At 36.2% G+C, this 22,397-nt stretch overlaps 1 protein-coding gene across 1 annotated transcript in view; it reads left to right on the forward strand.

Annotated features, from left to right (window-relative positions):
* Nucleotides 1–10,514: 10,514 nt before the first annotated feature.
* Nucleotides 10,515–22,397, forward strand: part of LOC149409197 (uncharacterized) — a 71,229-nt gene continuing 59,346 nt past the window's right edge. The window contains exons 1-2 of the mRNA XM_089650035.1: nucleotides 10,515–11,946; nucleotides 12,239–12,355. Coding sequence (XP_089506161.1) covers nucleotides 11,383–11,946; nucleotides 12,239–12,355 — 681 coding nt within the window. The 5' untranslated portion in view covers nucleotides 10,515–11,382. The remainder of the gene's footprint in view (nucleotides 11,947–12,238; nucleotides 12,356–22,397) is intronic.

Genomic DNA, 22,397 nt, shown 5'->3' on the forward strand with positions numbered 1-22,397 from the left:
AAAACTGAAGTAGTGCGCTTTCAACAAGAAGAAAAATTACACAGTCAACCCAGTCAAGAAAAAGAAAGAGGAAAAGATGAATCTTTAGAAAATAGGGAACATCTCACACCTACGATAATGGAAATTATTCCTGATAAAGATATGGATAATAATATTATTAGAAAGTCTTTAGAAGAAGGAAATGCCCAAGATGAAGACTGAGATGATTCTTCCTTTCACCCTTTGAATTTAATTTTTTTTTGTAATACCTAAGTGACCTTAGGCCACCGGCATTAAAATATCCTCAGAACTCTTTCTCCCTTCGGTAGCTACGAAGGCTACTCATGGTTCTCAAGTAATATATATACATTTATATAAAGACAAATGTACTTAGTTAATTAATACGCCGGTTACGACCTTCAACGTAACTCCCTCGTATTTAGTTGTAATTAAATCCCACCAAACGTTGTGTGATTTTTTGCTTTATGGTATCGGGTTTTTAATTACTTTGTTTGGTAACCCCTAGTTCTCTTTAGGACAGGGGTGAGGTCAGAGTTGTTAATTTCAAAGTTAACGAATCGAAATTGGATCAAAATACCTAAAACCCCCGCTTTCTCCATACTGTCTACCTTCCCTACTCTGATCTCCTTAGAAGTTCTACTAGGCCGTCCTACCGACCTGTCATAAAACCTTAATACACAAAACGAAAGTCAAACATAATTTGTTAGTACATTACAATCATAGTTTGTCCTCCGGGACCTCTGGATCGCCGACCTCTCCTACTAGATGGGGTAACATGGGACTAATTTTCAGCGTGTTAGTACGATTCGGTTATTGCATATATGACGAACTCGGAATATTACTTTGCTAGCAAAAATCTGGCTCCTTCCTCCTGCAAGACGTGAAAATGATCCGTATCGATCTGGGTTTGGCATGATCACTCGACCCAATCTCCTAGTTGGTGCCTAAGTCACCGTGTCCTAGTTGACCATTCCTGTGGTCGTCACATACTACGTCCAAATCTCAACAGGGTCTCACGCTCCCAGATTCCAACTCCTCCGAGAATTACGTCTACTTAGTACGAACCGGTTTCGTTCTATATGCAAAAATATACTTGCGGTCTTTGTGGAGAGCAGTTTCCTAGGCTGCTTCCCATCCTCTGAGAGGGCGTGTATGCAGCCGTAGTGTATCATCCCGATAGTTACCAGACCACATACATCCCCCCTGCAGACAGTACATATCAAGAAATATATATAAATTTACTTTGTTTTGTTTTTATAATCTGCAATGTACTATTTATACAGTACATTCCAGACCAAGCATCGCCGAGAAGGAGTTGTGAATTCCAACCAGTTCGCTTGATACATAAATACTAATATAAATGCTAATAATTACGATACACATAATATATTACGGTTTTGTTTGTTTGATGATTTTATTTATAGAGATCACCAACTCAGATATGACCTTTGGCCATGTCCCCAGTATCCCCTTTCTCCTGGCTGCCACCCTGCTTATTCAAATTTTCCCACAGGCACCACCTGATCTTGGGATCCTCCCGCTAAGTGAATTTAGCTATGTTCGTAGACTTCCAATCGCAACTCAAAATTTACTTCGATTATCCCTCAGGCACTGTCTGATTTTGGGATACTCCCGTCAAATGAATTTAGCTATGTTCGTAGACCCTCGATTGCTGCTCAAAATTACTTCAATTATTCTCAGACACTAGCTTATTTTTTTTTGATCCTCCCTTTGAATGAATTTAGCTATGTTCGTAGGCTTTCAATTGCTGCTCATAATTACTTCAATTATTCTCAGACACTAGCTGATTTTTTTTTGATCCTCCCGTTGAATGACTTTAGTTATGTACGTATCCTCGAAGCAAACCTTTTATTACCCAAGTGGCCATTCATTCAGCCGCCGTATTTTTTTTTTGAAACCAACTCCGCATTCCAGTGCTGTTTCTAATGTCTCAGTTAATCTTCAAGGCCGTCTGCCCCTGCAGACCCTAATAAATCAACCTGTTTTTCAGCACAACTCGAGTCAATGCCCTATCCATTTTAAAGCCGGTTCGGTCGACCCACTTATTTGAATTATCCCCACGATAAATAGGTACTTTACCTACAATGACTATAATGACAAATTCCGGTTACGTCCCTAGTCCATTGAATAATTGATAATTGTTTTGTCATGGAATAAATGATATTTATTTTATCAGCTTATGCATTCATTCGTACATACACATACATATGTTATTTGATAATACGTACATAATTACGGTCCCAACTGGCGCCTTCAAAATAACTGCCGGATTAGCAGCCTCCATCTTTGTCCTGCAAATATATTATATTCGTGCAATTTACTTACCTGAGCCCCTCTCCTCTAATCCACCGGGATAGCGACGGCAAAACAACCTGTTCTTATACTTCCATCCGCCTATCAATAATTCCTCTATCAGATTGTAAATGCCTAATTTAAACGCGCGCCCTGATTATCTCACTGAATTGAGTCCTCTAATCTCAGTAATAACTTTTTTTTGTTCTTACTATTTGCTATAACGAGGTATGGTTATTATTTAGCGCACGAAGTGGAGTACGCGATTTAATTTTCCCTTTTCATACCAGTACTAAAGTATTATTATTATTTCTATCATTTTCGATTGAATTCGCGGGTTGGCGTGAACACTGAATCTGAATAATTCTCCGAGGTCCGAAATTCTCTGAATCCGATATTGATTATTTTATCTTTAATTATTGTTGTTATCATTTTCCTAGCTTAAATTTCTGGCAACGAAAGATCGCGTTAACCTCGAATTATAGCCGTCTCCCCTCTCCCTTTCAACACTTCGTATTAACAACTCGGCTTATAACGCGACACCGTAGTGTCGTTTCTAATCTTTTTTTTTCACTGAATTTAAATTAATTAAATTTTTTCAACCTTAATTTATTATTACGCCAAATACTGTGTTTAACTATTTCTTTGAAATTCTAAAATCCTCTAAGGTCCGATGCTAATATTATTTTTTTTTCCAAACACTGAATCTAACTGTACGTTTTTGACTAGAGAATTTTCCTAAGTCCACAAATAATTACCAAGCAGCGCGACGTGTTTGAACGGTTCCCGGCGATTTTCAACTCTCTCAAAATTCACGAAAGGACTTCCCGTTTTTTCTAAATCAGCCCTTTTATAGTCCCGTTTCCTCATTAATCACGTCAAATACATGCTATTCTAACCTTTATCGACTCGTATGTTCTTTCCTATTTAGTCCATAGTCGCATCATGCTAATTAGGCCATTCTGATCATTCCAAGAGAGTTAACACCTTGGCATTCGTCTCATGTGACAGAAAGATCAGACGCGGACTGGGAAGCGGTCCCGTATTCCCATACGGCGTTTTCTATATTACGCTCTAGTGCGAGCTGTCTTTTTGTAATGTGAATTCCGGCCTTTTTAATTTTAAATGCTATCGTGTCCGCACAATTTATTTAATGGCCGTCGTTTATGATGTGATACGCTTTGTTTTTAACGCTTTCACGAACTTAGTTTTGATCTTCTTCCCTATGCCTTCGACAATTTAGACGGTGTACACGTCCGTTTCCCCCTCTACCTTCCAAACCAATTCCTCCCGACAATTCAAACGGTGTACACGTCCGTTTCCCCCTCTCAGTGTGTTAAATCTCCCGCGTACGATCGTCTCCTACTTCTAACATTTAGTTCTCTTCCCTTACAACCGGTCTAATATAGCTATTCTATTTTTTTTTCGATTATTTCTATTTTAGGCTCCCATCGATACTTGCTTTTAGTTAAGACGTCCCAGTTTACATCGTCGTTTATGTTTTTGTCCCCCGTCCTAGATCGCATCGGTTTGATATCCTGTCTATTCTTTCGGTCAGTTTTTTTTTTCAAGAATTATTACTGGATTTTCGCGACCCCTTCCTGTAATTTTGGGCGTCGCCTCGGTTGGTACCTCTATACGCCCATCTCCTGTCCCTTTCTCCTACTTCATCTCGCATCGATCAGAGGCCTTAATCACCTGTCACAACAAACCCGAACGTACTCTCTCATAATTTCCCCACTAATTGTTTATACATTAATTTTAATGTATTTTCGTCTCCATAAGACGCGGGTTAATTTTATCACCTCGTTGGATCGTTATTAGCGTCCTAATTGCCCAAAACCATGTCCGTATTTTTTTTCAAAATCAGTGCTTTCAAGTGTCTGACATCGCCAACCTTTTTTCCCTTGGTATCCCTCTCGCAACTAACTTCGCGCCATCATTCTCCTGTAACCTCAACGCTGTTTCTTTGCGGTTCCACGTCATGCTTACGATAGAAATTCAATGTTTGCTTTTTTTTTCCACTTTTCTTACGTAATTTGCCTGTTTTTCCCTTATTTCTGTTGTTTTCTTTTAAGGCGATTCAATACCAAGTAATGCAAAATCAGATGTTTTTGGTTTGAAAATTTGATAGCTTAGAAATACTACAGATGCTTTAATTAAATACTGCAAGTAGAACACATCTTGGGCTTGTCAGCAATCGATCATTTTTTTGATAAGACCTTTTATAAGCCTAGAAAAAAATAAAGTATCAGGCCTAAAAAAAACTGTCTAGTGCAAAATATCCCATTTACAAACCCATTTTCGGATATTTTTTTTATTGTATAATGTGGGAAATTCATTTTTTTATTTGATAATCGAAGGAAATTTTCATATATGTACCAGAACTTCACAAAATAAACAAAATATGCATTTTCGCGTTGTTCATTTTTACACGAATATTGATCGATTTTCGGGGAGGTAAACATTGAATTTGCCATTGTGAAATAAACTCTATGCCGTCTACGTAAGGGTTAGGCGCTTTTGTATTCAGTTAACGCCCAGCGCTGGCGCTATAAGGACGTTCTTTATCTTAGTGCCGCTCTGTTCTCTGAAAATTTTCAACTAAAATCAGTTTACGTGTAATCGTTTTTTTTTTTAAATTCCTAGTTTTATACAATGGGGAGGAAAGACATTAAAAAACAGGGTACGCTCAGTGGCCTAAAAAGAAATAAAAAACATGCTGGAATGTTTGGGTAAGTTCAAATATTTTTTTTCATAATTATACCTAGAAACAATAATATAATAAGAAATATTTGTTTATTTTACGTTATGTTTACAAATCAAACAGATATACATAAAGAATAATAACAAATATGCATTGCAAATGAACGCACGATAAAATAAGTTACAATCGTTATTTAAATATACAAAAAAATTATTATAAATCGGCCATCATCGATTATCGAACACGATTAGACTATTAGGTAAGATATACTCATGGAGTTGGAATTATTTTTTATTTTTTCAATGTATGCAGGGTCTTTTGTAATGTAATGTATCTAAATTTTTTTACAGGCCTCTACGTAATCTTTCCGTAAAAAAACAATTAAAAAATACTGCTGTTTCCGAGGGTTCTTTATCTGTCAATGAAAATGTACAAGTAAGTATTTTTTTTACACCTTATTCCTAACTATAATTAGGTATTGTAATTTATTAATTTAGTCGATTTATATGATAATACTATTTGGAAAACAACCATGCAATAATGTCTTTGCCAAAAATTTGTAAATAACGCAGCTGAACAAAACAACGAGTGTTTACCAATTTTAAATCTCGCGGGCTTTTGCGTACCAAAGCGACGCACAGTGGTGAAATTTAACGAAATTGTAAATTATTTAATAATTATTTATTCGTTTCATTTTCCGTATAAATTAAATGAAAACGATTTTCACGTTTTGGAGAATTCCATTTACATTTTCATTCTTAACAAAATTGATTTATTGGATATGGATGTTAATAATTCTGCAGTCGCAGGAATTATGTCCGTAGGGGGGGGTTTCTCTCAATTGCAAGAGCTTTTAGGCGCTTTGGATATTCCAGCAATGTCACAAGTTACTTACCAAAAATTTCATAAAAATATATCTAAGCAATGGGAAGATACTTCTGTAGATGTAATGACAGATGCTGCCGCTGAAGAGCGTGATGCAGCTATAGAGGAAGGACGTTTAGATCAAAATGGTGTTCCAATGATCGATGTCATAGCAGACGGTTGTTGGGGTAAACGGTCATACAGGTCAAACTATTCATCGTTATCTGGTGCTGCTGCAATCGTTGGCAGGAAAACGGGTAAAGTCCTATTTATGGCGGTTCGCAATAAATTTTGCTCGATTTGTTCTTTTGAAGAAAGAAAGAAAAAAACCGTCTCAGACCATGTATGTTACAAAAATTATTCGGGGTCTTCTTCAGGCATGGAAACTGACATCATACTCGAAGGATTTAAGCGTTCAATTTCTATGTACAATCTATTGTTTGCTAGAATAATTTCAGATGGTGATTCGAGTACTTACTCTAAAATTCTTGCTGCTCGACCTTACACCGATTATACCGTAGAGAAGGTTGAATGCAGGAATCATGTTCTAAGGAATTATTGCAACAAATTACGAGCCTTGACAATTGACACTAAATATCCTAAAAAGTTACGAAATTTTATTACTGTGGAACGAATAATGTCCCTTAGAACTGCTGTTACTTCGGCTATTAAGTACAATAAAAATCAGCCAATTCCATTATCTGAAAAAATTAATAACCTCTTTTCTGACATAATCAACTCTACAAGTCATGTATTTGGTGATCACGCTAAGTGCAAAACTTATTTTTGTTCGGGACCAAAGCCAAACGGTAAAAATATTGTGTCGGACTTAAAATGTAATCCAATTTGGGTACGACTATGTTTGATCAACAACTCTGTCGCTTCTCACTCTCGAAGTTTAATTCATGACGTTGACAGCAATGTTGTTGAAAGATATAATAGCATAGTTGCTAAATTTATAGGCGGAAAACGTATAAATTATTCCTGTAGACAGTCCTATCAAGCCCGCTGCCATGCTGCGGTTGTATCATTTAACACTCGAAGGCCAATAAGCACATTGCAAAAAAAAATCTTGGGTAGGAGTCCCAAATCTAATGTTATTAGTAAGATTGAAGAGAAACGTTACAAAAAAACGCAATATAATTTAAATTTTATTAGAAAAAAGAATAGGTTACGGCATACTGACCCTAAAAAGGGCAACAAAGAATATGGCAATGCAAGTGCACAAGTAGATATGGAACTGGATGAATTAGAAAAAGGGAAAAAACTCGTTTTAAGTTTATTGGTCGAAAAACAACAGGTAAGGAATCAAATTCAAGAACTTACTGTTCTTCAAGGGGATTCTAACGAATGGCGTGAGCACAGACGCATGATGCTGACGGCGTCAAATTTTGGGAGAGTTATAAAAAAAAAAGAGAGTACGAGTTGTGGCCCTCTTGTTCGTAGTTTGATTATTGCAAACAACATGTCCCATGTAACTAGTATCAGTCATGGTATCCGGAATGAAAAACTTGCCTTAACCGAATTAAGCATGCAAGTAGGTATTCAAATAAAGCCTTGTGGTCTGTTTATCGACAGCAATATACCATTTTTAGGGGCTACGCCGGACGGAATAACAGACGATATGGTGGTTGAAGTAAAGTGCCCCATTACAGCCTTCAAACTCGGACTAGAAGAGGCGATTAAAAGAAAGAAGGTAACTTTTTGGAAGAAGGACGGGAGCGTCAATAAAGCCCATGCATGGTACTACCAGATTCAAGGTCAATTACGGGTAACTGGAAAGAATATATGTCTTTTTGGCGTGTGGTCAGGAAGTAATGTGCCATTGAAATTGGAATACATTAAAAAAGACGATATATTTTGGACAGACCAAATGGAAGAAAAATTAGTTCGTTTTTATATGGAGTGTGTTTTACCAGAAATTGTAGATTCTAGATTCAAAAGAAATATGCCCATTAGAGAATCAGATCAAATCCTACAAGCTCAAGAACGGAGAACATTAAAAAGGAAATTAATTAAACGTAAACTCGACTTCGATGAACAATCTAGTGCAGAAATTTTAATTTCGGAGTCCATACCGTCAACGAAATCAACATCTGCCATCGCGTCAACTGCTGCTGTCGCGTCAACTTCTTCTGTCGCGTCGATTTCTGCTGTCGCGTCAAATTTTCCAACGTTATCCTCCTTTTAGTGTAAGGTACTTTAATTTTGAATAAAATTTATTTATCGTTTAGTAGAGTTTCATAATACTGAAAACATTCAAGTTGTTAAAAATTCCTTTTGATGGAGTTCTTATGGGCACTTTCAGTGTTATTTTTATTTAATTTTCTTAATGCGATTCTAAATGTTGAGGCATGCATGATAAAACTTTATGTTTATACGTGAAACTAGCAGTGAAACTAATGTCATAACACTACCTCTGCGCAACTAGTTTTTTAATGTAATTTCGGCTTTAATGTCTATATTTAATGCGAAATATTCTTTACAATTTCTTTGGAATCGGACCTAAGATTTGTTGGATCAAATCTATGAACTTATTCCATGTATCATTTATATGCACTCGTATTATCAATATTTTGAAGTTTATCAGTATACTTTATTAGATCGAGGGGTTGACGGCATTACGGTTTGTTTCAGATTTTTCTATTATCGACGGCCTATTTTAACCCGTCTGAAATTAGAAATTTCTTAACATGGACCATTCCAGAAGCTTTCATTTGGAATGTATTTTTTTATATTGTTCCGAATTTTACAATCATTCCGATAAAATAGTTATTTTATAATTTTTTGCCAAAAAAAACTGTTCTAAAAACTAGGTCCAATAATCTTTTAGATGTGTATTAGGAATCAAAATTTTTGTTCATAAATAATTAAATTTTGGTATTAATATTGGCTTAAAAAACTAACCCGTGTGTTTTGTGTAGAAAAACTTTAAAAAATTATGAAACTAAACATTTTGAAAACACATTCCTTTACTTAAGAATTTTTAAAATTAAACTTTCATTTCACTTTTTTATCGGTTACATATAATTTTATTTTAAAATTCAATTTTAAAGTTGCATATAAAACGAAATAAAACCGTCACTTGGGTTCGAGATTGTAAATTATATATACAAAATAGCTTTCATTACACGCATTACAGATTGCTTGTGTTTTATGTTTTATTCTAAATGGTCAATGCAGGTTTTGGAATTGTTCATTTTTCGAGTGAGTTCTTTTAAAAGGCTTAAAAAAAGACCATGAGAGTCCTAAGATACTTTTTAGGGATCACAATTATCCAGAATAATGATGTAAATCTCCAATAAGACAAACTTTTGATCGATAGATTGATACCATAGTTGATTCCTTTCCAAAAAAAATTTTGAGACAATTGGCATTTATTATTGTGATTTACTTCACCTCGGCTTTTATTTCATTTTTATGTTTATAATTTGTCTTTGCGTAGCATTTGGTTTATTTCAAATTAAATTTGGGTAAGTATTTCATCCAACAAATTTCCAGGCAAATACTGCGAGTAGAATACATCTTGACCTTTGAAATAATCGAGAATTTTTTAGATCAATCTATTCCAAGAATTCATCACCTTGCAAACAAATATTGTAAACTTATCGACATATTTGGTGTTAATAACTTTGAGAGTTTCAAAAGGCAACTAATTTTAGACCTTTTTGCTAGTTATTAACTTGTAATATTTATTAGCTTTAAAAAAGATCTTGTTTTCATACTTTGATTTACTAAACCATATTATTTTCTAAATACCTTATGAGTAAATTATATTTAGCTATTTTATCCATGTACATGTTACACTTAAATACATAAACTGTCAACTTACTATGTAAAAGCCCGATAGGGCGTTAATAAATAAATAATAATAATAAGCCCAGAAAAAAATAATGTATGAGGCCTATGAAAACTGCTTTAGAGATCAAAATCTCCTACTTACGAACTCATTTTCGTACATGATTTTATTGTATAATGTGGTAAATTAAGTTATTTATAAAATGATCAAAAAAATTTTTAATATTTATGCCTTAACATCCACAAAATAAAATAAAGGGCATTTTTTGGCCATGTTTTTTTCTTGCATAAATCAAAACCGGCGGGTGGTGTTAAGCGGGAATTTTAACCTTATCGCCATCTAAGTAAGGGTTGTTATTGATAGCGGCTCAATTTAAAATATTACACGACGTAGTGCATCTCCTTAAAACACGGCTTCGCTACATTCCGTCCATTATTTAACTGTTAACAAAATGTTTGCATTAATGAACACTTCTCTTCCAACCAAAGCGAATGATTCTAATTCTGTATTGTAAAACATTACTGTGATGTTATTGGAATGTTATTTCTATTATGTTGGTATAGATAACCTACCTTATATATTAGGACCCACCTAAAAATTTACTTAATAAAAAAATATTTAAAAATTGTTGCAAAATTTTATTACAAAAAACTGTACAAATTTTAAGTACATTTCTTTCTTCAAGACCCGCATTAATAAAACCCTTCCTTGAACCTCTTCCTTAATCCGCCCCGCAACCCTGCCCAACCAGTGGCGATATAAATATATATATACTATACAACATATATACCATACAACACATATAAATATATCTGTACAGACAGAGGCGCTTTTGTGAGATGTCGCATAAAAAAACGAAGAGTTTAAAAAACAGTTTTTTGTGCCTCCTGTAAAATTTGATAAATGGAAGAGTTATATGCATTACGCCGATATTATATTATACCGAATTTTTGACAAATTTTACCAGTGTGCGTTTATGGGCGTAATTGGGCAAATAAGGGGCAAATATAAGTCTGGGGTTCGGCTTTCTCTTATTGGTTCTTAAGTTTTCTATTACCCATGCCAATAGGCCGCGCCCCTTCCGAATTCGAAGGACATCTGGAATATCACATCGCCTTAATTGACGCGTGTAACTGCCCTCTCCCCCAATGATTTCCACTCCCGGTATGTCTTAACGTAGGATTCTACCAATTTCTCTCAGTCCCCAGTTCGTTTCGCGTTATGTCCCTTACCCTTCTTGAAACACGTCCCCCTCGTTCGTCGATGGTTTACGATCCCGTTTCCGCCACACCCTTGCATTCCAAACCCATGACGTCATCGCACTACCCTCTACCAAGGTTCCGTTTTTTTCCTGTAATAAATCGAGATAGCCCCTCCCGGTTCAAAGTCCATTCCTTTGTCTGCTTCGGTAAACCACTCCCACTTGCCGCCCCGCATCCTCTAGATCCTCTTGATTGGTGGGAGATTAAATCGAGGCCTACGATTGGTCCATCTCTCTACCTCACAGAGACATCTGCCTTCGATCCTGTAAAGCTTCATCCACCCATCCATTTGATCGTAATTACTTATTTTTCGACTCTGCCGCTAGAGGTCTCCGCCTGTATTATCTCAGTAAAAGTGCATCATATCACAAGACTTACCAAGTTTTCCTGACAATGAAGAACCACAACCCAAAAAAAAGAAAAGTAAACAGGCTGCGATGAAGAAAAGTTATGTGGATTTTTTATCTGATCAGGAAGATTTCGTATGGGATTCCTCGTCGTGGAAAGAGACTGGTGACGAATCTTCTAGCGAAAGTGAACTTGATAATCCAACGAAAAGACAGAAGAAAAATAAGAAAAGATCACAAGAGACAACAGTTGGTGAAGATGGTATAAGAAAAAAGAGACAGAACAAAAAAAAACTTTATAACCAATTGAAAAAATCTGGCCAGCAATATACAAAAGATGGATCAATCGTTCAAGAAAAGAGACTACATGAAAACCCTTGCGTTGGAAAAAAATGTGGGAATAATTGTGCCGAGATTAGTGAAGAAAGAAGGAAAGGATTATTTGATCATTTTTGGGCCTTGTCCGCTGAAAGAAAAAAAGATTGGTTAGTAGGAATGTCATCAAAGGTAGAAATTAAAAGAAAAAGAACAAAAGAGAGTAATTCAAGAGACAATACTTTTAAATATTTTATTAACGATGGAGAGGGTCGACGCCCTGTATGTCAACAATTTTGGCTAAAAACTCTGGATATTACTCAGCGATACGTTTACTACATATACAATAATATTATTATTGGGTTTATAAAAACAGTTTATTTTTAAACAAGTTCTGCTGTGTAATTATTACTACGCGTGACAGCTGTTTCGCCCTCTAAAGGCATTATCAAACTGTTTAGAGGGCGAAACAGCTGTCACGCGTAGTAATAATTACACAGCAGAACTTGTTTAAAAATAAACTGTTTTTATAAACCCAATAATAATATTATTGTATATATAAAAAAAATAAAAAAATAAAATGGAGTTCTACAAATTAAACTTAATAACAATAAATAAAAACGTTTACTACACTCTCTCAAATGCATCTATGGGATCAGCAAAAACTGAATCAAGAGGAAGAGTTATTCCAAAAAATAAGACATCTGACACAGTCAAGGCCTCAGCTGTCAATTTTATAAAACAATTGATTGATTTCCAGGATTGGCTAAATGTTCATAGTAACTATAGTATGGAAAATATTAATATTGTTCAGTTGAATATTAGATCGATTTATAAATACTGGAATACTCTGAATGTCTACTTAAATTCTTGTTGGAAACATATTCATGCGTTAATGTTATGTGAAACGGCTATAACATCAGAGCTAGTCTGTCTGTATAATATTCCTGGATTAAAATGTTACAATTATTGCCGAAGTAAAAAATCGGGTGGAGGTATATTGTTGTACGTTCGAGATGAACTCACATTTCAACAGAAGTCAATAGAAACGAATCATTTTGAATGTGTGCTTGGCTCTATGACACTTCCAAACAAGAATATTTTAAACATCATAGCAATATACCGCCCCCCCAACTCCAACAAAGTTCAATTTCTCAATGAAATATCTTCCATTCTGTCTAATATAAGACCCAGAGAAAATATTGTACTTATAGGAGATGTTAACCTAGACCTTTTAAATTATCAAAACCCACTTATTATGTCCTATGAAAATATAATGTCTGACAATTATTTAACCAAATGCATTTGTAACGTAACTAGGGAAGCGTTTTTTTTTTTTTTTAACATTATTTCTGGCTTTCACCCTTCAAGGGTGTTCTTGGCCATCATTTAAAATTATTGAGAAATGAAAAGTGAATTTAAATATTAATTTTATTTAAATGGGCAAATTTCAAAATTATAATGAAGAAGAGATGAGATGTTGAATGGAGGGGAGGCAATTTTAGATAAGGCTTGATAGAAGAGAGGATATTTGTTTAGAGAGGGACAACCAAAAAATATGTGATCTAAAGTTCCCACTTCTAGACCACAGAATGTACAATCTGAGGAGTCAACGACGTGAATTTTAAAAAGATGGGAAGGAACGGAACAATGTCCGATCCTCATTCGAATGAGTGAAGAAATTTCTTTTTTGGAAAAATGAGGGAATTGCTGAAACCACGGTTTTGATAGAATAGTCCTTTGTATTGAGGCATAGCAGGCTCCCTTGGATTGACTAGCAATGTGCCAATACTCTGCCCAAACATTGCGGGATCTATCTTTGATGATGGAAAAAATGTCAGATAGGGGAATGTGGTTTACGAGGGTAACAACAGGGTTGGACGCTCCTTGTTTTGCCAAGGCATCCGCAATATCATTACCCATGATACCAACATGTCCAGGAATCCAAATCAGAGTTACAGTTTTACCAGAGCTTTGAATGGAGGCTATCATCTCTCGAATAAGGCATACAAAGTGATCATCAGGATGAAGAAGAGGACTGGATTTAAGTTTTTGGAGGGAACTGAGAGAGTCAGAGAGAACGAGGGAATGTTCGAAATTATTTTTGATTATATATTTGAGAGATTCTATTATTGCAATGCACTCGGCTGAAAATATTGAAAATTGATTTGAAATTGAATAAAATATTCTGTCATTAGAATTATTGTGGTAAACGTTAATACCTATACCACAGTTAGGAGAGTCGGGAGATTTGGATCCATCAGTAAATAAAAGAGAAAAGTTGGGCCATTTAGATGAAATAATGTCATTGAACATATTATTGACAGTTCGGGCCGGGAGATTGGAATGACTTTTAAGGATTCCGATCCCTTCAAATATTGTTGGGGATAGGGTGACGTGACCCGATTTTAATTTGTATAAGGGAAGTAGATCATTTTGGATGATGTGAAGCTCTGAGAGAGACTTAAAATTTTTACAGATGTCAGGAAGAGGTTTAGTTGAAGCTCTGATTGTAGATGAATGAGTTGAGTCAATGAACAACGAGACGCTGGGGATAACCTGATGACATTTAGAATTTAAACATTTAAGAACAAATTTGTCAGCAAATAGTTGACGCCTTAAATAAAGAGGAGGATCAGAACATTCTACTTGAAGGGAATTGATGGGTGACGATTGCATCGCTCCAGTTATAATTCGCAAAGATTTAGATTGAATTTTGTCTAATTTATCAAGTACATTTTTTGAGGCAGTACTAAAAAGTGGGCAGGCATAATCGAGATGGCTTCGAATAAGTGCGTTGTAAAGCAACTTAATGCAAGTAGGGTGAGCTCCCCACCAAACGCCAGATAATGATCTGATGATATTTAAATTTTTTTCGCATTTAGTAACTAAATTATTAATATGGGAAGACCATTTAAGTTTCCTATCAAATGTTACTCCCAAAAATTTTACTTCAGAAGCGTTGGGGATTGGAGAATTTTTAAATAAAATTTGAACGGGGGGGTTTTTATGGCGGTTTGAGAAGGTGACACACTGAGTCTTTTGGATTGAAAGTTCAAAACCATTTAAGGTGAGCCATGTGCAAAGGGCATTCATGGCTTCGTTAAGATATTTGACGGCGAGAGGGATGATTTTGGATGATAAGAAGAAAGCTATGTCATCTGCGAACTCAATAACTTTTACTTGTGGGGGAATAGTGACATGCATATCATATGTGTATATATTATACAGTAAGGGGGACAATACATCGCCTTGTGGTAAACCCTTCCAAACAGACCTACTTTGAGGAGAAATATCTGGAAGTTCAATGAAAATTTTTCTATCTAGAAATAGATTAATAATAGATTGGACAAACATGGGGGGAAGGCCAAGGCCTAGAAGTTTTTTTTTCAGGATTGGGATGGAAACATTGTCAAAGGCGCCTTCTATATCTATAAAGACGGCAAGACAAACTTCCTGTTTAGAAATTGATAAATTAATATCAGTGCTGATGATGGCAAGGTTATCTTGAGTGGATTTTTTTTTCCTAAATCCAAATTGAGATGGAGAGAGAAGCTGTTTACTCTCGACAAAAAATTCTAATCGGTTTTTAATTAATTTTTCATAAAGTTTACTGAGGGTGGATGAAAGAGCGATTGGCCTGTAGTTGGATCCAGAATTTGGTGATTTGTTTGTTTTTAAAATAGGGATGATTATTTGAGAACTCCAGTCATCAGGCATTATACCAGTCTGGAAGATATTGTTTAAGATGCTTAAGAAGTGGTTTAGAACATTATCATTACTATTTTTGATTATGCTGTAAGGCAGAGATGGGCAAACTTTTTAAGGAAAGGGCCAGATAAAATAAAAAATTATCTAGGCGGGCCGGAAAAAAAATTTAATAAAATATTTTTTTATAAGTGATTTAAGTACTTTATTTATTAATTTTTACATCATGTATAATATTGAGTACATTATATGCTAAAATGGTAAAAAAGTAACAAAAATTGATTATTCTTTAGAAGAGTATGAAGGCGTATGTGACTGATGAAACTGTGGCTGAGCTTCTAAAAGTTTATCATAATCTGGTAAAAACTGGGATGAGCTGATTCGCAGTAGTGAAGCTAAATGGTGGTCAGTCAATCGGTTTCTAACACTGTTTTTGCGAAGCTTCATAGTAGAAAACACATGTTCACAGATGCAGGAAGATGCAAACATCGCAATTATCTTCTGAGCGTGAGATTTCAGGTTTGGGAAACTTGATTTTGACAGGGCCTTGTAGAACTCAATTTTGGAAACGTTGAGAAACAGTTGCTTCAGTGTTACATTGCAACTCAATCAATTCGAGCTGCAATTCTGGTTTGACTGATTCACAATCCATATTAAATGGCATACTAAAAATGTCCAGGTCCTGTTCTATAACTTTGAAGTCTTGGAATCTTCGTTCAAATTCTTCATAAAGATATTTCACGCTTTTCTCATAGTTCTTAAGTTGGTCCTCCCTAACTGCAATAGTTTTTAGTCTTGGAAAATGGGTAAAGTCTTTCTTGACTAGTTGTTTAGAAAATAGATTCAATTGCATTTTGAAACTCCTGATATGACCCCAAATATTATTGATTAATTGATTTCTTCCCTGGAGTTTAAGGTTCAATTTATTGATGTGACTGAGAAGATCTGTAAAAAATCCAAAGTCTGAAAGCCATACAATATCTTTCATATGTTCACATTCGTCCATTCCTTTTTCTTCCACGAAAGAGATTATTTCGTCTTTTAAATCCCAAACTCGTTCGAAAACTCGTCCTGCACTGAGCCACCTTACTTTAGTGTAGTAAAGTACATCAGAATACTCAGACTGCAATGAGTCAAAAAACTCTCGAAATTGTCTATGATTGAGTGCTCGTGAACGAATGCTATTAACAAGCTTAATAACAACATCAAGCACATGTTTCATGTCTAGAGCAGATTTACACAGAGCTTCTTGATGTATGATACAATGAAGAAACACAGCTTCGTTCCCAGGAAATGATTCCTTAAACATGCCTACGAGACCAGATTTTGTCCCTGTCATATTCGGTGCTCCATCAGTAGTGATGTTACAAATTTTGGTCAAAGGTACTTTCAAAGACGTGATAGTTTCTTGAAATTCTTGAAAAATGTCTGATTCTTTGGTCGTTCCCTTTAATGAACGCATGCAAGCTAATTCTTCACTAACACAAAAGTTGTCATCAACACCTCTTATAAACATCAGTAACTGAGCTGTGTCAATTATGTCCGTACTTTCATCCAACGCAAAAGAACAGAATTTAAACTCGCTTATCTTTGACTCTAGTTGTGAGGCAAACTGCTTATCAATTACTTCAATTCCAGAAGAAATTGTTTTTCGAGACAAACTTACTGTCTCAAAATCCTTCGTTTTGTCAGGACACAAAATGTCACATACTTGGATCATACAAGTTTTTAGAAATTCACCATCAGAAAATGCTTTGTTACTTTTTGCAATATTGTATGCTACAACGTAACTGGCATGTGTAGCTAGCTTTTGAGAAGAGCTTTTTTTTTTAAAATATTTATCTGACCTGACAGTTTCTTACGTAGAGTTTCTGCTTTTTGCTTCCGTTCCTCTTCGGTCATAGTTTCATAAGTGGCGTTGTTATGTTTTGTCATGAAGTGTCGTGAGAGGTTGAATTCCTTAAATACCGCTACAGCTTCATTGCATATTAGGCACACAGGTTTATCCTTAATATATGTAAAAAAGTATTTCCAAGTCCACTCATCTTTAAAAATACGACATTCTGAATCAACTTTACGTTTTTTACTTGCCATTGTAACGATCAAAAATGTCAATGACACTACCAAAAAAGCACAACCATAGAAACACAAGCCAGGCATACAGCCGCAGAGGTGACTTGACACTGACTACGCACGTGACGTCGCGTCGTGACTGTCCGAACTACACTGATGAACATTGAACGATTGATCACTGACCTTGACAACAGAGGAAACGAAAATGGTAGCGCCCGATTCGTCCCAAGCTTAGCCGAGCAACACACGCATTGCACTTCACATCGCCATGCTACCGATCTGCAAAGCGCAAGGTTGTGTGCAAAACTAATATTAGATGCAATAATACCGTACTTAAAACACAATGAGAAAGAAACCGTTAAGTATTCTATTCTATCTACGTAGAAAATACATTTTGTTCAATTGGTAAATTGTGGTAGGGTTATTCAAAACAATGTCGCGGGCCGGATTGACTAGCCTGGCGGGCCGGACTTGGCCCGCGGGCCGTACTTTGCCCATCACTGCTGTAAGGTATACCATCTCTGCCTGGAGATGAGTCCTTGACTATTGATAAACAATTTTTTAGCTCAATTAAGGTGAATGGAGAGTCTAGCCAATGATTAGACATAGGAGTATTATAGATAGGCATTATTTCATCTAAGTTAGCCTTTTGAATGCCAGTAGGTAGAAGTGTAGATGTGCACAGCAGGCCGTGAATTTTTAATCAAAATAAATCATTTTTAAATCTTATTTTTATAAATTAACAACATTACACCTTGAAATGATATTTAAATGACTTACCAAATTTATTCAATTTTCAAGAAAAAAAAAAAAAAAAAAAAAAAAAAAACGGGACATATGTATGATACAGAGGCTCAAAGAAGAGCGAGTAAACTCGCTATTTTTCTATGGCTGGCCTGCTGGGCACGGCAAAGAATGCGAGTTAACTCGCTCTTGGCACAGAAGCGGTTAGGTACAGAAGGGGGGGCAATTTTGTCCAAGAATTCATCGATCCATTTAGAATGAGACGCTCGAGGAGATAATGAACTGAAGGAGGATCGAAATCTTCGGATCATAGACCAAACTTCCGAAATTGGAGTGTTCGGAGATACTGAACTGCAGAAGTTGTACCACCCAGATCTTTTTTTTGACCTCAATACCCTTTTGGCATTGGATTCAGCGTTTTTGTATATAAGATAGTTCTCCATAGTCATATTGTAACGATAGGAAAGAGATTTATTTAGCTCTCCGAATTCTTACTACTTTGGAACATTCCTCATCCCACCAGGGAGTTGGAGGGAGTTTTTTTAAAAGAGATTTAGTTTTAGGGGGAGGATTTGATTTATTTATTGCAGTTATGAGCATTGATTTGAAGTTATTATAGTCATCTTTGACGGAAAATATATTGGTGTCGGGTAAATTTAGTAGGAACTTGTCCATATGAGAGTTAAATTCATCCCATTTGGTGTGTTTCGTTTTAATCTTTGTCGAAATATGAGACTTGTCCGATTGGAAAGAAGTTTGATAAGTAATGGTGATCGGGAAATGATCACTGGAGCAAGGGTCGGGGGACACCACCCACGAGGAGAGAGAAGCCAGACTAGTAGAACATATCGAGAGATCCACTGCACTGGGGTTTGTGCTGGGGCGTGAGATCCTAGTAGGAGATCCGTCATTCAAAAGGAAAAGGTTGGATTGATCTAGGAAATCCATCACACTTCGACCATCTCGGTCTGAGAAAGCAGAACCCCAGACGGGGGAATGGGCATTAAAATCGCCTAATATAAAGAAAGGAGGGCTTAGTTGACTTACAATTTGCAACCAAATTTGTTTATTGAAGTGGGCTGTTGGGGGAAGATAGACTGAAATAAAGGATGTGTCCTTTATTTTAGCTGCAACCATTTGGAAGTCAGCATTGGGGGGTTTGATATTATTTATTGGGGAAAATGATATGGATTTCTTAATAAAAAGGGCAGCACCGCCGCCCGTACCTCCTGGGCGGTCGTCGCGGAGACAGGAATACCCTCCCACATTAAAGTGGGTGGATGGAGTAAACCAAGTCTCCGAGATAGCAGCCAAAGAAATAAAGTTGGAATTTAATAGGTTAAGGAGATCAGATTTGTTAGAAATAGCACTTCGGCTATTCCACTGAAGTATTTTGAAATCTTGAACAGTCATTTTGAATAAATGATTTTAATGTGGAAATAATAGTAGCAGCGTTGGACGGTAGATTAGTTTGAGAAGAAATAAGGTCAATTAGAAGCATACTGAGAGTTTGGATAAATGAAGAATTGTCTTGGGAGAGTTTTTCAGAAAGTTTTAGAGAGTTCATTGGAGAACGACAAGAAGTGACAGCTAGGTCGGAGTGTCTCATCACCACATAAATCAAACATATTAGTTATTTTAACCCATTTAGTAATTTATTCTTTTGTAATTTAGTTTGTGTAACTATATTTGTGTTAATTGTTAAATATTGTGTTGTTTTTATCTGTTTGTCGGTAAGTCTTGTTAAATACTTGATGTAGGTAGGTTAAAAATATTAGTATAGAGATGGAACGGGCTAAACCTCCTGATCCCCCGGACGAAATCAACGATGGCTCTTTTTCAGACTCCTCGGTGGGCTCAATGGAAACGGTCGCCACCGATATTCCAGAACCCTCAGACTTCATCACAGTAACGACTAAAAAAAGGAAAAATTTAAAGCTTGTGCGAAATTCCAGTACAGATTCCGAAAAAGTACCCCACAAAATTCCTACCCTTGATAAAAATAGAAGCTTTGTAGACAATGGTATTCTTCCGTCCAATCAGCAGACCCCATCTATCCAGCCACTCAACTCGTCGATCACAACGCCAATTGCTAGTCCAACTACTCCTGTCCCCATACCGACACCAGCCCCTACACCCTCACGAACAACAATTTAGACAGGCCTCCATACATCACACATGTCACTAAAATTTCAAAGGAAGGAGGTCCAACAACATTGTATGACATTGACTTTGGTCACTTTCTCCACAAAAATAAAATCAGTCCTGTCTGGAATGGAGTTAAGTCGGTTGGTCGTAACCGTCTTTCCGTCGAGTTTAAGACAGCGGCTGAAGCCAATAATTTTGTTAAATCAGCGGTTGCCAAGGAAAACTCCTATAACGTATTCATTCCTTCTTACCAGGTTACTAAACTTGGAGTCACTAAGGGGATTCCTCCACACTGGACGACAGAGGACATCTTGGAGAACATTAAGGTTCCCCAGGGTTACGGAAAGGTCATTAAAGCTCGCAGACTAAATTATCGTTTTAACACTGGAAACGCCATAGAATGGAGACCCTCTCAGTCTGTTGTCCTCACATTCGACTCCAAAGATCTCCCTCAAAATGTCACCATGTTCCACGTATCCCTACCAGTGGATCTCTACGTGTTTCCAACTGTGCAGTAGGGTGGAGTGACATTGCAAAAATCAAATCTCGGTATTGTAATAGCTGCCAAAAGATGCTTCATGTCATTCATATTCTCGTAAAAATACTTAAAAAAATCTAAACTTATGTCTTCATTCAACAACCTAGCGATTTCGTAACGTAAAAAACGTAAATTTAGCCATTTTTTCCCAAAATCTGAGTACAGTCTCAAAAATATAAAATAATATCCATTACTTTCAATTGCATTTACCTTATTGAACATTACATGTTTTATATAAAAAAAAAAAACACTGCATAAATTGCTCTTAAACTAGTGAGTTTGTGAGCGCTGTGGAGGTGGGGGGGATAATTTCGCTCCTATTGTTTCGTCGCAGAAACTAGATGCGACTTGCATCTAGTTTCGTTTCGGCTACCGCTGACCGTAGACGTGTTAGAATCCTTGTCCGATTAAATTTTAACACATATAATTGTTGTGAAAATGAATGCAAATTACACGAGAAGCAAAATTTTATGTCCAATATTCGGGGCACCAACTGAAATGAACTCTCAAGTGTTACCTTCTGTCTAAGAAGTGATTAAACATTATTTGTTCTTACGATATGAGCGTAATCTTAACTCTACAAAAAAACCGTCAGTATTCGAAATAAAAAGTGTTATATCTGCAATTGTTGAAGGAATTTGGAAGCGCGCTTATATTCCCATTGTTTCACACAATCGAGTGATGAAACTGATCCAAGATCATTATAACGAATACTTAAAACTTAAAAATTGGCCAAAAAAAGTGTGCATTATTATGTTAAGTTAAATTCTTATAAAATCAAAATGAATAAACTTTTCGATATTGCTTCATGCAAATGTAACAATCTGAATATGTGTTCCTGCGAAAAGACGCGCAAGGTACCCACCAAAGAACAAGCATTCCTTGAAGACCAAAGATCTTCGAGAAAAATGATGCTGGGAGCAATAGACACCGACACAACAAAAAAATTACATCGGAAAATGAGGATGCAAGCTCGTTTATCTGAACTTGTTTCGAAGGTCAGCTCATCTACAGCATCAGCGACAAAACCACGTCAACCCTTTTTTGATGAAAACCAATAATTTTCTTCACATTCTTCGCAACCTCCAGAAAATTCCCGTATGATGTTAAAACTCCCCACTTTGGCCAGAATCTGCGATCAGTATGGTTTGTCAGACAGGTCGGCATCAGCTGTTGCAAGTGCTACATTACAAGATTTTGGCATAGTAACCGAAGACGACTCTAAAATGGTGATTGATAGGAGCAAACTCAGACGAGCTAGACAAACGTGTCGCACTTTTTTAATAAAAACATGGCAGATGTCGTCGGAGTCAACGAAAATTCGAGGTCTATATTTCGATGGAAGGAAGGATAAAACACTGTCTCAGGAAAAAATAGGGGATAGATATCATCGGAGAACGATTTCAGAAGAACATTATTCCATTTTATCTGAGCCGGGGTCTCAATATGTTGGACATGTTACACCAACATCAGGAACTGGCAAAAACATCGCAAAGAGCATGTTACACCATTTAAAAGTGAACGGTTTTAATTTGAATGATTTATCAGCGATTGGATGTGATGGGACTGCTGTCAATAC

Source organism: Hesperophylax consimilis, unplaced genomic scaffold, assembly GCF_061612785.1.
Source record: "Hesperophylax consimilis isolate HC1 unplaced genomic scaffold, BYU_Hcon_1.0 scaffold_33, whole genome shotgun sequence".
NCBI classification, from domain to species: domain Eukaryota; kingdom Metazoa; phylum Arthropoda; class Insecta; order Trichoptera; family Limnephilidae; genus Hesperophylax; species Hesperophylax consimilis.